The sequence below is a fragment of the Aquarana catesbeiana genome, linkage group LG02, assembly GCF_042186555.1.
Source record: "Aquarana catesbeiana isolate 2022-GZ linkage group LG02, ASM4218655v1, whole genome shotgun sequence".
NCBI classification, from domain to species: Eukaryota; Metazoa; Chordata; class Amphibia; order Anura; family Ranidae; genus Aquarana; species Aquarana catesbeiana.
The window spans coordinates 783532501-783548983 of record NC_133325.1 but is presented as its reverse complement, the minus strand read 5'-3'; the positions used below and the strand labels follow the sequence as shown (position 1 = coordinate 783548983).

Here is a 16483-nt window from a genome sequence, read left to right as displayed (position 1 = left end):
ACATCAAATGTGAGGTTCCTAGCACTAAGTGGCCCCGAGATACGGGGCCCCAAAATCGGTCAACTGTGTCCATCATCAGCAATGTCATTTCGGGACACTTTGGGTTCAGAGACCCCAAATTTTGGCTGCAGCTAGGGGGCATCTAGGAACCCTTAACTACCGAGTTTGAAGTTCGGGGGACCTATGGCTGCAAATGGGCACAGTGATGCTGCAAATGGGCACAGTGAGGCTGCAAATGGGCATTGTTGACCCTCTTTTCCACTTACAGTAGCTGTGCATTTCTCACCCTCGTCTTATACTCGGGTCAATAAGTTTTTCCTATTTTTTTGTGGTAAATTAGGGCCTCGACTTATACTCGAGTATATACGGTATATCTATATCTATGTATGTATATCTATATCTATATATATATCTATATACACTACCGTTCAAAAGTTTGGGGTCACATTGAAATGTCCTTATTTTTGAAGGAAAAGCACTGTACTTTTAAATGAAGCTAACTTTAAACTAGTCCTAACTTTAAACAAATATACTCTATACATTGCTAATGTGGTAAATGACTATTCTAACTGCAAATGTCTAGTTTTTGGTGCAATATCTACATAGGTGTATAGAGGCCCATTTCCAGCAACTATCACTCCAGTGTTCTAATGGTACAATGTGTTTGCTCATTGGCTCAGAAGGCTAATTGATGATTAGCAAACCCTTGTGCAATCATGTTCACACATCTAAAAACAGTCTAGCTCCTTCCAGAAGCTACAAAACTGACCTTCCTGTGAGCAGATTGAGTTTCTGGAGCATCACATTTGTGGGGTCAATTAAACGCTCAAAATGGCCAGAAAAAGAGAACTTTCATCTGAAACTCGACAGTCTATTCTTGTTCTTAGAAATGAAGGCTATTCCATGCGAGAAATTGCAAAGAAATTGAAGATTTCCTACAACGGTGTGTACTACTCCCTTCAGAGGACAGCACAAACAGGCTCTAACCAGAGTAGAAAAAGAAGTGGGAGGCCACGTTGCACAACTAAGCAAGAAGATAAGCACATTAGAGTCTCTAGTTTGAGAAACAGACGCCTCACAGGTCCCCAACTGGCATCTTCATTAAATAGTACCCGCAAAACACCAGTGTCAACATCTACAGTGAAGAGGCGGCTGCGGGATTTTGGGTTTCAGGGCAGAGTGGCAAAGAAAAAGCCATATCTGAGACTGGCCAATAAAAGAAAAAGATTAAGATGGGCAAAAGAACACAGACATTGGACAGAGGAAGACTGGAAAAAAGTGTTGTGGACGGATGAATCCAAGTTTGAGGTGTTTGGATCACAAAGAAGAACGTTTGTGAGACGCAGAACAAATGAAAAGATGCTGGAAGAATGCCTGACGCCATCTGTTAAGCATGGTGGAGGTAATGTGATGGTCTGGGGTTGCTTTGGTGCTGGTAAGGTGGGAGCTTTGTACAGGGTAAAAGGGATTCTGAATAAGGAAGGCTATCACTCCATTTTGCAATGCCATGCCATACCCAGTGGACAGCGCTTGATTGGAGCCAATTTCATCCTACAACAGGACAATGACCCTAAACACACCTCCAAATTGTGCAAGAACTATTTACAGCAGAAGCAGGCAGCTGGTATTCTATCGGTAATGGAGTGGCCAGCACAGTCACCAGATCTGAACCCCATTGAGCTGTTGTGGGAGCAGCTTGACCGTATGGTACGCCAGAAGTGCCCATCCAACCAATCCAACTTGTGGGAGCTGCTTCTAGAAGCGTGGGGTGCAATTTCTCCAGCTTACCTCAATAAATTAACAGCTAGAATGCCAAAGGTGTGCAATGCTGTAATTTCTGCAAAAGGAGGATTCTTTGATGAAAGCAAAGTTTGATGTAAAAACAATGTTATTTCAAATACAAATCATTATTTCTAACCTTGTCAATGTCTTGACTCTATTTTCTATTCATTTCACAACGTATGGTGGTGAATAAGTGTGACTTTTCATGGAAAACACAAAATTGTTTGGGTGACCCCAAACTTTTGAACGGTAGTGTATATATATGTATATCCATAGATAGATAGATCTATCTATCTATCTATCTATCTATCTATCTATATATATACAATATATATATTATTAAAATGTATTATTTAAAAAAAAAAGATATATATATATATAATTATTATTATTATTATTATATTTATATATATTTAAAAAATAAATAAATTAATTAAATAAAAATGATATCTATCTATCTATCTACCTATCTATGTAGATATCTATATCTATATCTCTATATATATATATATATATATATATATATATATATATATATATATATATATCTATATATATTCTATATATATATTCTATATATATATATGTGTGTATATATATATATATATATATATATATATATATATATATATAGATATATATATATCTATATCTATCTATATATATATTAAATATATATACATATTATATATATATATATTATTAAAATATATTATTTTAATATAATATTTAAAAAAACATATATATATAGATATATATCTCTACATAGATATATCTATATAGATCTATATATATATATATATATATATATATATATATATATAGATCTATATAGATAGATCTATATATATATATATATATATTTTTTAATTATTATTATTATTTTATTTATATATACATATATACATATATATATATATATATATATATATATATATATATATTTATTATATATTTTTTTTCATTTTTTTGACCCTGTTCACATTAAGCGTAGTCCAAACGCACATTCCCGCCCGTGTTTTTTTGCTCGGTCTTTGCATCAGAAGCACCAAAGAAGCTCCCCCATCTTTACGCTTTGTACCGTGCGTTTTTTACACATTTGTCACACAACCATTAAAAAATCTATTAAATTCGAAATCAATGGCACCACAAGCTCAAATGCGTGTTTTGCACATTTTTCACACAATCCAAAAATTTTCGCATTTCTGCACACTTTTCTCGAACGCACAGGTGTGAATGGGGCCATGTGTATCCTTTATCTGGATTTTAAAATGTCGTATAAGTGCCTGACATCTGTCCTTATATTATCTTCCTGCAATGAACTGCACTGTAGAAATCAAGCCAAAGGGAAGGATATGCGCTGTGGGCGGGTCAGGCTCTGTATCGTGGTAGGCCGGGGGGGGGGGGGGGGGGGGTGCTGTCTCATGGCTCAATGGTTAATTTAGACTTGCAGATGGGGAGGGGTGTTAAAAAAAGGCCTCTTTAGCTCCCCCAACTGGCCCACCCCTTAAACTGCAAAGCAGCAGACGGGAGTGTTCACCTGATACCGCTGTGATGCTTTGCTTCGTGTCTGCGGTAAAATGTACCCCCCCCCCCCCCCCCATCACATTCAGCCAAATGTGACCCAATCATCCGAATGGTGACGTGCCGCTAATGATTTGCATTGGTTTAGCATTTACAGGGTTAAAACAGGTGGTGAGGAGGTGGGGGCGGTGCAGTAAAAACAGGCAGGTGAGACAAAGTTTTACCACCCCCCACCAACCTCCCACCTAAATTAAAAAATGCAGCCACTCCCCCATACTGCGGCTGAATTGCTGCTGCGTTCAGCAGATGAACGCAACCCATTCAAGCGAATGTGAACGCGCTGCAAATGACACACAACTGTACGGCATTTACAGGGTTAAAACAAGCGGTGAGGAGGCGTCATATTGCCTCCTCGCCACCTCTCAAATTCCTCCGAAAAGTGATCCGAGTGCCAATCGCTTTTTAGAGACGCGGCAATTTGGCCGTGACGTCTAAACTCAGCCTTAGGGCTCATTCTTACGTGCAGCTAGACTGCGGCCCCTCTGAAAAGACATCCACAAGGGATCGCTTTTCAGAGGGTGTGAAATTTTGCATCCTCACCGCCCTGCTTTAAACCTTCAAAATGCCAACCTACCGCGAACATTTCGCTCAGTCGCAGGCAGGTTGCGGCACGGCCCCTTTCACCTGGATAGGTTGTGTTTTGCAGAGGTACCGCCTGTTAAGACCTGCAGTTAATTTTTTGGGATTTCTTGCATCTCTTAGTTTAGGTGGGTGGCCGGTGATGGGGGGGGGGGTAAAAGGGTCTGCTTTTACTGCCCCCCCCCCCTGCTGCCTTTGTGAATGAGCCCTTATAACCAATGACTCTGGCCTCATTACTGCCCCCCCCACTGTGCATCCATAAGTGCCTCAGTTGGCCTCAATGTATTTTTTTAATGCAATTTGGCTTGGGATCAGCCCCTTGCAGTCCCTGTGCAGCAGAGCTCAGACTTGGGGAGGGAGAAAAACTAGGAGCCAATTCGTTGTACTGCAATGCAAGGAGCGTGCTGATAGGAGGAGAAAGCAGAGTGACAAAGAGATGACCTCATCTGTCTGCTGCTTCTCCTATCACCATCCAATCACAAGCTGGGGGGGGGGGGTGCAAGACCAGTAAGTGTTAAAGAGAGGCAGCAGAGAAAAATCTGGTTTCTTTCCGTGCATTATAGGGCTGTGCTACATGGCAGAGCTGTAAAAATATCAGGACTGCATGGACAGATATGCAAATTATTTAGCAGGCCAAACAGATCCCTCCTATGTATTTAGCTGTTAGTTGGGTAAATATCATGGATCTGAAAAGCCGGAGTTTTAAATTTGGACACCTAGGCCAAGTCCCACAAGCCTTTGGTCATGATGCAAGTCAACAACGGCTGCTTCATCGCCCCTGATATTAGAAATTTTTACTATGACAAGAGACTGCTTGATGTTTCCTGTGTTGATTAATAGTTTATTACATTACAAAAGCCATATCCCGTGGCGTTCTAATCAAAATCATTAATTTAAAACGGGAAATACCGCATGTGGCCACTAGATGGAGCAGAGGATTATAAGAAATGACTAAGATACTTAGCGCCATCTCATGGCCAAATTTGGTATTTTTCATTTTAAATCAGTGATTTGCATGTGACCTGCACAGGATATAACCCATTTCATACATTTTTTTCCCCATTCGCACAGAACCAATGTACAGACATTTTCACTGGGCGAATGGATATGCAAATCCTTCATAAATCAGCCCCTTAAGCTGGATCTAGCATTCACTATATTTTTCCTGCTAAGAAATGTGTCATTGCAAAAGCCATATCCTGTGCTGTTGAAATGTAAACCATTGATTTAAAATGGGAAATACCGCATGTGGCCACTACATGGAGTCAAGGATTATAAGAAATTCCTAAGATACTAGGCCAAATCCCAAAAGTCTCTGGCCATCACGTAAGTCAACACCCGCTGCTCGTTCACATTACATTACAAAAGCTATATCCCGAGCTGTTCAAATGTAAATAATTAATTTAAAATTAGAAATACTGTATTTGGCCACTAGATGGAGCCAAGGATTATAAGAAATACCTAAGATACTTAGCGCCATCTAGTGGGCAAAATCCGTATTTTTCATTTTAAATCAATGATTTACATATGACCTAAACAGGATATAGCCTATTTCATAACCCCCCCCATTCACGCAGAACCATACAGACACTTTCACTGGGTGAATGGATGTGTGAATCTACATCAGCCCCTTAAATTGGATCTAGCATCCGCTATATTTTTCCTGCTAAAAAATGTATCATTACAAAAGCCACATCCTATGCTGTTCAAATGTAAATCATTGATTTAAAATGGGAAATACTGCATGTGGCCACTAGATGGAGTCAAGGATTATAAGAAATTCCTAAGATAATAGACCAAATCCCAGTCTTTGGTCATGACGCAAGTCATCAACCACTGCTCAGTCACCCTTGATATTAGACATTTTTACAAAGACAAGAGACTGCCTGACATTTCCTGCTTTGTGTAATAGTTTATTAAATTACAAAAGCCATATCCTGTGCAATACCGCATGTGGCCACCAGATGGAGCAGAGAATTCAAATAAATTCCTAAGATACTAGGCCAAATCCCACGAGTCTTTGGTCACGACGTAAGTCATCAGCCTCTGCTCGGTCACCCCTGATATTAGACATTTTTACTATGACAAGAGACTCTTTAATGTTTCCTGCTTTGTGTATTAGTTTATTACATTACAAAAGTCATATCCCGAGCTGTTCAAATGTAAATCGTTGGTTTAAAATGAGAAATACTGCATTTGGCCACTAGATGGAGCCAAGGATTTTAAGAAATACCCAAGATACTTAGCTCCATCTAGTGGCCAAATGTGGTATTTCTCATTTTAAATGAATGATTTACATTTCAACAGCTCGGGACATAGCAATATCAGTGGCCAAATTTGGTATTATTTCATTTTAAATCAGTGATTTACATAGGACCTGCACAGGATATAGCCGTATATATGACGCAAGTCATCAACCGCTGCTCGGTCACCCTTGATATTAGACATTTTTACCATGACAAGAAACTGCTTGACATTTCCTGCTTTACGTAATAGTTTATTACATTACAAAACCTTTTTCCCCGAGCTGTTAAAATGTAAATCACTGATTTAAAATTAGAAATACTGCATTTGGCCACTAGATGGAGCCAAGGATTATAAGAAATACCTAAGATACTGAGCTCCATCTAGTGGCCAAATTCGGTATTTTTCATTTTAAATCAGTGATTTACATAGGACCTGCACAGGATATAGCCGTATATATGAGGTAAGTCTTTAACCGCTGCTCGGTCACCCTTGATATTAGGCATTTTTTGCTACGACGAGAGACTACTTGACATTTCCCCGTTTGGTGTAATGGTTAATTACATCTGACTTGTTTATTCTATTACTAGCCTTGTATAAAACATTATTAAGACCCCCCCATATAAGGCGTCAAATAATGCATCTCCGCTTGACGTAAAATCCAGATCCTGACATTTCCATGATGAATCTTGGCGCTCCCACAACCCGGCTCCCCATCACCTTAAGGACAGAATGAGGTCCCCCCCTCCCCCCCCTCCGCGCCTTTTGCCGCTAACCAATAAGAGCAGAGAGCGCATCTCGGGTAAGGCTTTCCGTGGCCTACTTACAAAGTTCAATGCCTCAGTCAGGGGCGCAATAATTGCAACCGTCTACGAAGAGCAGCAGCTGCACGCCAACACCATAAATTATTCACCTGCATCCTCGCGGATTTTTCTGGGTTAGGATAACAATCGCGCTGGCTGCGATTCAAAGTGTTTTGCTCGCTTTCCGTGGCAAGAAAGAAATGTTTTCCCGAACTTCAACGAGAAATTCAAGTTTACAATAGACAGTAATCTTAGCAAAAAAAAAAAATGGATAAGGATCGGAGTGACTGCTATTCATTGGGGTTTCGGAAAGGAAAGGAAAGGATGAGCGTCAAGTTTAGGGAATTTAAATAAAGTTTTTTTTAAAAAAAAGGGTGAAAAAACTTTCCTCTGTGAAAAGACCAGGGCCCGTTTATATCTATGTGTCGCTGTAAGGTGCGTTTTAATGAGCGCGATAACGCTGCATCGCCATTCATTTTGAATGGCGACCCAGCTCACTAAGGCAATGCACAATATTGGAGACACGTCTAATTTTCCCGGGGCGATTGGGCGCCTTAACAGCCCATTGTTTTAAATTGCAGCGCAAAAATGGGCCCCGTCTTATTTTTTTTTTTGCATTGGCCTGCTAAAAAAAATAAGACAATAGGCAGTTTTTGACAAGTCCTTTATTAAAAAAAAAAATGAATGAATGTAAAAAAGCCATATCCTGTGCTGTTCAAATGTAAATCATTGTTTTAAAATAGGAAATACCGCATTTGGCCACTAGACGGAGTCAAGGGTTATAAGAGATTTCTAAGATACTTAGCTCAATCTAGTGGCCAAATGCAGTATTTTCCATTTTAAATCAATGATTTTACAAGTCCTTTATTGAAAAAAAAATAAAAATAAAAAACAAATCTCCACTCCCAATGATTTTCCATTTTAAGTCAATAATTTTACAAGTCCTTTATTGAAAGAAAAAAAGTCCCCCCCCCCCGTATAGATCCATCGTTAGTCACAATTCCAACGCCGACCTGATAAAAAAAAACTCTACTCCCAACAATTTTTCATTTTAAATCAATGATTTTACAAGTCCTTTATAAAGGCATATCCTGTGCTGTTCAAATGTAAATTATTGTTTTAAAATAGGAAATACCACATTTGGCCACTAGACGGAGCCAAGGGTTATAAGAGATTCCTAAGATACTTAGCTCCATCTAGTGGCCAAATGTGGTATCAATGATTTTACAAGTCCTTTTGTTGAAAGAAAAAAGAAAAGAAAAAAAAGTTGTTCCCCCGGTGTAGATCCATCGTCAATCACAATTCCCGCCGACCCGAAAAATGAAAAAAAAAAAAAAGCTCCACAGGATATGGCTTTTTTGCACTCTTTTTTTCTTTATTTTCTTTTTAATAAAGGACTTGTTAAAAACTGCCTACCTTTTCAGGGGGCTAAGCTTTTTTCTTTTTTTTTTTTTTTTTTTCAATAAAGGACTTTTTTTTTTTTTAGACATGGGGGTTCCCCTTAAAATTTAATTTGAGTGCAAGAAATTACAAGAAGCTGAAATTAAAAAAAAATTCTAAAACTAAAATAATAAGACACTTTGATTTATCCATGTTATTGTAATTTTTTTTTATATATATATATATATATATATATATATACAGTAAGGAAACTTCTGCAGATATTTGTATTAGCATGTAATAAAAGCATTTTTATAATAATTATTTTGTTAGCCTAAATACACAAGTACTGTTTTTTTTTTTATTTGTAATATATTCTTGTACCACCAATTTTTCCTCTAAATAAAAAAGTTTGTAAAAAAAAAAAAAAAAATTATATATTTGTATTAGCTACACTAAATATAATGATGAGGACGCCGTACATAACTTATAAAATGTTGGCCAGAAAAATTCGGCAATTAGAGCAGAAGTATCAACATCCCCTTTTTAGCAGAGACCTCCCCCCACCTCCTCCCGAAAATTCAGGGCACGTGAAGCCGTCAGCTAATGATGCATTGAGGAAGTACGCCTCTCCATTAGTCTTAATTTTTCATTATTTACTGGGAAACAGGAGAGGACAAAGACGGTGAACCAGAAACAACACGTTTCCGTCTCTTAACATGATGACTTAATAATCTTCTCGTTTAGGCGTGATGTCATCAATCAACCTGCTCCTGCTCTCTCTAGGCTCTAGTAAGCTTGCCTTATCAATGCGATTTATTAATTATCCTCAAATTTGTGATGACAGGTTGCAAAGAATGCAAAAAAACAAAAAAAAAGATGTTGCGTTCTCACTGCACCTGAGATCGTAAAGTGGACCTACACCGACGTTAGCATCATGGTTTTGCTGTGAAGGTCAAATAAAAAGTTGAGGATGATCTAAAATGATCTTACTCTTCCTGGAGAAAATGCTGCTCCATTCTACCCTCAGTGGTGCTCACTTGAAGCAGAGGAATTATGACTAAATGCCTAGGCATGTGCCTATATGGAAGTGGTCTCCAAACTGCAAGCCCCTTGTTTTCCTTTATCCAGCCTTTGGGACACTGTTCCTCCCACTGATACCAATAATGAGGCACCATTCCTAACACTGACACCATCAGTGGAGCATAATTCCTCCCACTGACAGCAATGATGGGGGACTATTCCTCCCACTGACACAATGATGGGGCACTATTCCTCCCACTGACACCAAAGATGGGGCACTATTTCTCCTTATGACACCAACAATGGGACACTGTTCCTCCCATTGACATCAATGATGGGGCACTATTTCTCCCACTGACACCAACGATGCAGGGGCGGCCCGCCTATTAGGCGCGCCCCCCCCCCCTATCCTCACCACCCCCTATATGCAGTGGATAGATCCACTTGCAGTTGCTTACATCAACCATCATTGGGGCACAAGAAGTCAAAGAGAATCAGATCTCATTCTACCTTGGGAGGAACACTATGTTCTGACCCTGTCCATAGTTTACCTTTGGAAGGCCAATGTCTACTTGGTGACTCCTTGGAAACTTACATCAAGCAAGCAAGTCATGGGAGACCCCCCCCCCAGCAGAAGAAAGGAAAAGCCCCCACAGGCAGACCTTTGGTTCCTGAGATGAAGAAGAGTTCTCTCAGGCCTCCAGGTCCAAGTCCAAGCCCAAATCCCATTCTGCCGTAAGCCCCAGACTTCTAAAAGTCCAGGAACAAGCCCTCTTCACAATGACAAGTTGGCATCCATTGTGAGCTTCTTTCAAGACATAGGGAGAAAGGACTTCCCCAATTCTAGTGCTGGGCTGGAAATCCTATGGGGCTAAGATTAAGTTCTGGGGTGTCCTGTAATGTACTCCAAGAAAAAGGGCTTTACAGATAGGTCTAAAGGGCTAAAAACCTGTGAAGAGAAATATTAGTAATCTCTGGCGCCAACCAAAAAACATGCTGAAAAATGTGACGCTTCCACCTCTGAGAAGCAAGGCGCTAACACATATGTGATAATTCCATATGAACAAAGGATAAAAAACAAACCAAATATACTTGAGAGTCCAAAGGTGAAAAAACGTTTTATTTATAAGAATTATTAATAAATATTGCACAGTCCAAACATTTTTCCTAAATCTTGCTGAAGAAAGCTCCAATCACCATGCTCCTGATCTTAAAGGTTCCTCAGATACTCCTCATATAAGTATTCCACCACAAAGTGTACAAAATGCACGCTTACCAACAGCATCTATAATATGCGCCTTTGGTGTCATAGGATGCCACCCTTTTTGCAAGTTGTTTTCACAATGTCCCACCTTAAGAATGGTCTATTGGGAATCCACCACCAGCTGATTTCTTCAAACATCAATAACCGAGACCCAGGGAGAGATGCCGTGATGCCGTTTTATTATCAAAACAAGAATTAAAAATATAAATTTGCCATTCACATTTCAAGGTTCTATAGTCAGCACCAACACAACCAGCCAGTTCGATAGTCCTGCACTGCACTGTATGAGGAGTATCTGAGGCACCTTTAAGACAAGGAGCACGGTGATTGGACCTTTCTTCGGCAAGATTTAGGAAAATTTTTTGGACTGTGCAATATTTATTTATATTTCTTTGTTTTTCACCTTTGGACTCTCAAGTATATTTGTTTTTGTTTTTTTTTATCCCTTGTTAACATGCAATTATCACATATGTGTTAGCGCCTTACTTTTCATTGTTTCACTAAAAACCTGTGATATTTCACTTCTATATTAATCTAAAGTTAGTTTAGCAGTTATCAAATAGCGTTGCTGTTGTTGGGTATGTACACACATGACAGTCTCTGATCCAATGCATGATGAGGCTTACTGCTAGCTAAGAGAAAGCAACCTGGGACTTGAAGTGCCAAAGAAGCACATTATTTCCAGGAAAAATATTCATTAACTATCCACATAGTTTGACATTTTAATGACTTCTGACTGGGTGACTAAGAGAACCTGTAACACACTTTAGCAGCTCATTTTTTACAAACGTTCCAACGGGCAGAATTTGGGAAATGTCATAAAACGTATAAGCACTGAGCCACAGGTTGATTTCATTACCATCTAAGCTCCCGATATTAAAGATTCTTCTCAACTCATTACAGCTGGAGACACTGATAAATATGAACACAGGGGATGAATAATACCGGGACCAGCTCATTCCCTTCAGACTCGCATTAAGCTCAGTTCAGTAATCTTCATCAATGTTTTTTAAAAATGTCTTTCAAAAAAGTGACAGAGGCATAAGAGTTTTAGAAAAGTCTGATGCTGCATAACTAAGAAAGGATACCACCAACTCCTGATTTTTTTTCCATCTCAATGGGACAAAGGGTAATCTGGTTGTTTCTACAACACTGGACCTCTCAACCACGAGACCACCCAACCAGGATTCAGCTGGACAATGTCATGGTATTTGCTTACATCAACCATCAATGGGGCAGAGTCAGAGAGAAGAAGGTCTCATTCTACCTTGGGTGGAACTCAATGTCCTGGTCCTGTCCGTAGTGCACCTTTTTGAAGGACAATGATTATTTGGTGACTCCTTGGAAACTTACAAACAAGTTATGGGGGAACCCCAGCAGAATAAAGGAATACCCCCAACCTTTGGTTCCTGAAATGAAGAAGAGTTCTGTCGGACCTCTAGGTTCAAGTCCAAGCCTGGCTCACAATTCCACTGTAAGACCTGGACTTCAAAAACTTCCAAGTCTGGGAACAAGCCCTCCTCAAAATGATAAGGTGGCATCCATTGTAAGCACCTTTCAAGACATTGGGAGAAAGGACTTCCCCAATGCCAGCCCTGGACTGTAAAACCTTTTCAAGACATTGGGAGAAAGGACCTCCCCAATGCCAGCCCTGAACTGTAAACCCTTTGAAAGACTATGATCCTGTAACGTACTCCAAGAAAAAGGGTTTTACAGATCACAAATTTTATTTATTTTTCCCTGCAACACTGGACCTTTCGACTACGAGGCCACCTGACCAGGATTCAGTCGGGCAACGTCATGGCAGTAGCTTACATCAACCATCAATGGGGCCCAAGAAGTCAAAGAGAAGCAGATCTCATTCTACCTTGGGGTTTTTACAGCGAAATACCATGTCACAACTATGTGCCAATTGCTTGGCACATGTTTGAGGTGTGGTCCTATTGACTTCAATTGGCGTGCCTGGGGAGAGGAAGAATGTCTGGCTGCCAAACGCGTGTGTGAAAAAATTGCTGCACCATAAAGCGCAGCGTGACAGCATTGTGAATAGACCTTAGTTGCCACCATGTCCCCATGTAGGAAGGCGGTCAGAAGGCGGTAAAGGTCAACCACCCATTTCGACTGCCTCCGAGGCATTTTGGTGAGTATAGAAAACTGTGGAAATCAACACATAGGTATCACTGTAGGATGCAACAATGTTGCAACAGATCTCTGACAAGGCATGAGAGATTTGTTTTGTTCAAACCAAGATTTTACATAAATTATGTGATTCGTGAACAACCAAATAACCACAAAAAAATTGTTCAATCTATTGGTCTGGTAGAGGCTACTGTTCCTACAGTGTCTGAATGAGTGTTCGTTAATACACCGTTATTTCTATGCAAGAAAAGCCATTGCAATGCACTGGAGGAAACCTCGCCCTTCTACACTTTTATACTGGAAACAATTGATAAATAATATCCTCCCATTGTATAGAGATACCTATATTAATAGGAGTTGCCCTAGTAAAGTACACATCATCTACTGCCGATGGGGGTCATTAATTATAATATGGGTGTTTCTGTATATAAGGGATGTGTGGGATCATTGATAATAGAAGGGATCATTATTTACTTCCTCCCCTCTCCCCCTTTCCATATATATATATATGTATATATATATATATATATATATATATTTTTTTTTTTTTTTTTTTCTCCTTTTTTCCCAAATAAGACACACACATATATATTATATTTATTATTATTATTATTATTATTATTTCCCTTCAAGTTGTTGCTGTATTGTATTGTTATTTTGAATGTTTATTTTAGTTTCAATGTGTATGATGTTTTGTTGTGTTTTGATTGTTTGTCTGTTGAAGAAAATAAATTAAAAGATTTATTTAAAAAAAAGACTGGTATAACTCTATCCAGATCTGGTCCTATCAACCGTTATGATGTCATTAAAGAAACCCTGTCAGTCTTTGAAAAATCCTGAATTAAAATTATTATCTTGTGTAGACTGGGAAGGTTTGGATTATTTATTTTTACAATTGTCCCTTTGAATTTCTCTGCGCAGTAAACAGACAGTAAATAAGCCTCTTTCTTCCGCAGCAGTGTGGTGTACAAATCTATGCATTTCAGATTGAGTGCATGTACTGTATACCCAGGGGTTTTTTTCTCAGAGAATAGGTGCAGGTACTCCCCCCTTTCTGAGTCATCCCTTGCATCCAGCCCCTAATCTATATACAGGGCGCCGGACGCATGGATTTCAATGGGTTTTTTTTGTTTTTTTTTGAAGCACATGATTAGAGCCAGGGGTTTTAAATGGCTTAAAAAAGGGTGGACTTGGGGCGCAGAGCACTGCGCCCTGACCCCACCCAGTTATGTGACAATAGCGAATTAATATTTGCGATTGTCTTCCTGATTCTCCTCCAGGCCAATCAGGAAGCTAGTCTTAAGATTGGCCTGGCCGATTGGCCAAGAGGAGAAGCGATCATATTGGCCACCGAGGGAAAGAGGGTGCTTGTGGTGCTAAGTAATTTGTATGGAATTTGTTATTGATAATGAAAAAGCAGCCAGTGACAATAGATCCCCCAGCAACGATAGATCCCCCAGAAATGAAATGCCCCCTCAGCAACAATAAATCAACACCAGCAACAATAGACCCCCACCATAGATCTCCTAGCAGCCAGCATCATTAGATCCTCCAGAAGCCAGCATCAGTAGACCCCTCCCTCAACAGTAGATCCCTCCCTCAACAGTACAGCCCTCCATGCAATAATTGACCCCCCCTCCCAACAACATAAGACCTCCAGCAACAACAGATCCCCTCCAAGCTAAAGTGGACCTCACCAGCAACAATAGGTCCACCCACAGCAACAATAGATCTACCTAGCAACAATAGATCCCCGCAAGCAACATTAGACCTCCTCAGCAACAATAGATCCCCCAAAGCAACAATAGATCCTCAAGCGCACCCCAGCACCCCTTGCCATTACAACCATTCAGTGCTGGAGGTTCGGAAACTGCGCACCCCCGTGTTCCCGCTGACAAAAAAAGCCCTGCGCATGCCCATCTCTATGTGCAATGCCTTAGAAACAATGAAAGACTTACAGAAAAGGGGTTATCAGTGATTTACAACGTACAGCTCATTGACTACAAGAAGAAATGTCAGAGCTGTAAGCTTATGAGCCAACAATTGGAGTTGGGCTTTATATATACACACGATAAACATTCTCTAGGAATGAAGTTCCATCAACCATCAAAGAGGGGTGGTCAGTAAAGCACACAGCTCATTAATTACCAGAGACCACAGGGCTGCGTTAGCTCACAGCCCTTATCTGAAACAGTCTATGCTGAAATAAACTGCTTCTTGAGGTGCTGCCACAGATACACAAAAACGTGGCAGCACTTCCCGTATAACCAACATGAAGATGTCCTTTAGAGACAGGGGTCCGTCCCTAGCACAGTTCATTGGCACATATGAAAAATATTAAAACTGACCTGTGGGGTTGAGGTGCCTCCAGGTGATGATGGGGTCAGGGCGGCCATTGGCAATACACACCAGAGTCACGTTGCTGCCTTCGTTCACAGTGATGTCTGCGGAGATGTTGGAGATCTTTGGTGGAACTGTGAAAGGGAACACAATAATGGAAAACGAAGGTTAGCAATGCCAATGCTGACATAAACCATACATTTACAATTTACGGGATAACTCAAGAATTAGGTATGCAGAAATATGAGATGTGTTTATCTGACAAAGAATTTGTACGGTAATGCATGTACCTCTATTGGCCCCCCTTCTTTCAGCAGTGCTACATCATTTCATAGCAAAACAATGGTGAGTACGGATTTCATAAAACTGCAGACTTTGTGTCACTGCCCCGCCTCCTGCTGGCTTTTTTGACTACTAGTGGACACTTAATTAATACTCAACCTGAGCCCTCTGTAGCTCCCTCTTAAAGTAACAATCCAGACCAGCCTATCTCAACCTTTTCAACACAGGGGAACCATTGAAATAACTTTCCGGCCTCAGGGAACCTCTTCTATAATGACTATATCCACATCTCATGATACATTTGCGTGATGCTGACCATCACTCAAGTGTATGTATCATGAGTTGTAGATATAGCCAATGAGAAGAATGCTCCTTACACTAGTGGTCACTGGGAAAAATTCCCCCTTACAGATAGCTAAACTTATCAGGAAGGTAGAAATGCTCATTGCTCATGGAACCCCTAGCAACCTCTGGAGGAACCCCTAGAAACCACTGGAAGAACCCTCAAGGAACCCCTAGAAATCTCTGGAGGATCCCTCAAGGAACCCTTGGCAACATCTGGAGGAACCCACAAGAAACCCCTAGCAACCTCTCGAGGAACCCTCAAGGAACCCCTAGCAACCTCTCGAGGAACCCTCAAGGAACCCCTAGCAACAACTGGAGGAACGCTAGGGTTCAATGGAACCATATTTGGGAAACTCTGATCTGGACAAAAGAACAGCAGATAAATATTTTTCATGTAAAGTACAAACACACTAAGTAATGTGCGAGTGTAAAACTCCCAGGTTTTTATCTCACAGAGATCATAGTACTTCCCCTGACAATGCCTTTATTTATTTTTAACTGCAGAAGGACAGAACCATGTTTGTTCAGGCATAATCCAGGGCCACCATCTACTTCCTGGACTGAGATGGCGTCTCAGAGATGACACAATCATGTAAATCACCTTGTGACTTGTTACAAAGTTACAATGTTGCAGTCCAATGACGGTCGATGCACCAGCCGCAGGGGGTGGGGACACAAACAGGTTTGACCATTCTTCCAGAAGAGCATTTTTGAGGTC

The 16483-nt window shown here is 40.2% G+C and overlaps 1 protein-coding gene across 1 annotated transcript in view; it reads right to left on the bottom strand.

Moving 5' to 3' along the window:
* Nucleotides 1-16483, bottom strand: part of LSAMP (limbic system associated membrane protein) — a 526302-nt gene that overhangs the window by 304521 nt on the left and 205298 nt on the right. The window contains exon 3 of the mRNA XM_073614515.1: nt 15147-15272. Within this exon, the coding sequence (XP_073470616.1) occupies nt 15147-15272 (126 nt within the window). The remainder of the gene's footprint in view (nt 1-15146; nt 15273-16483) is intronic.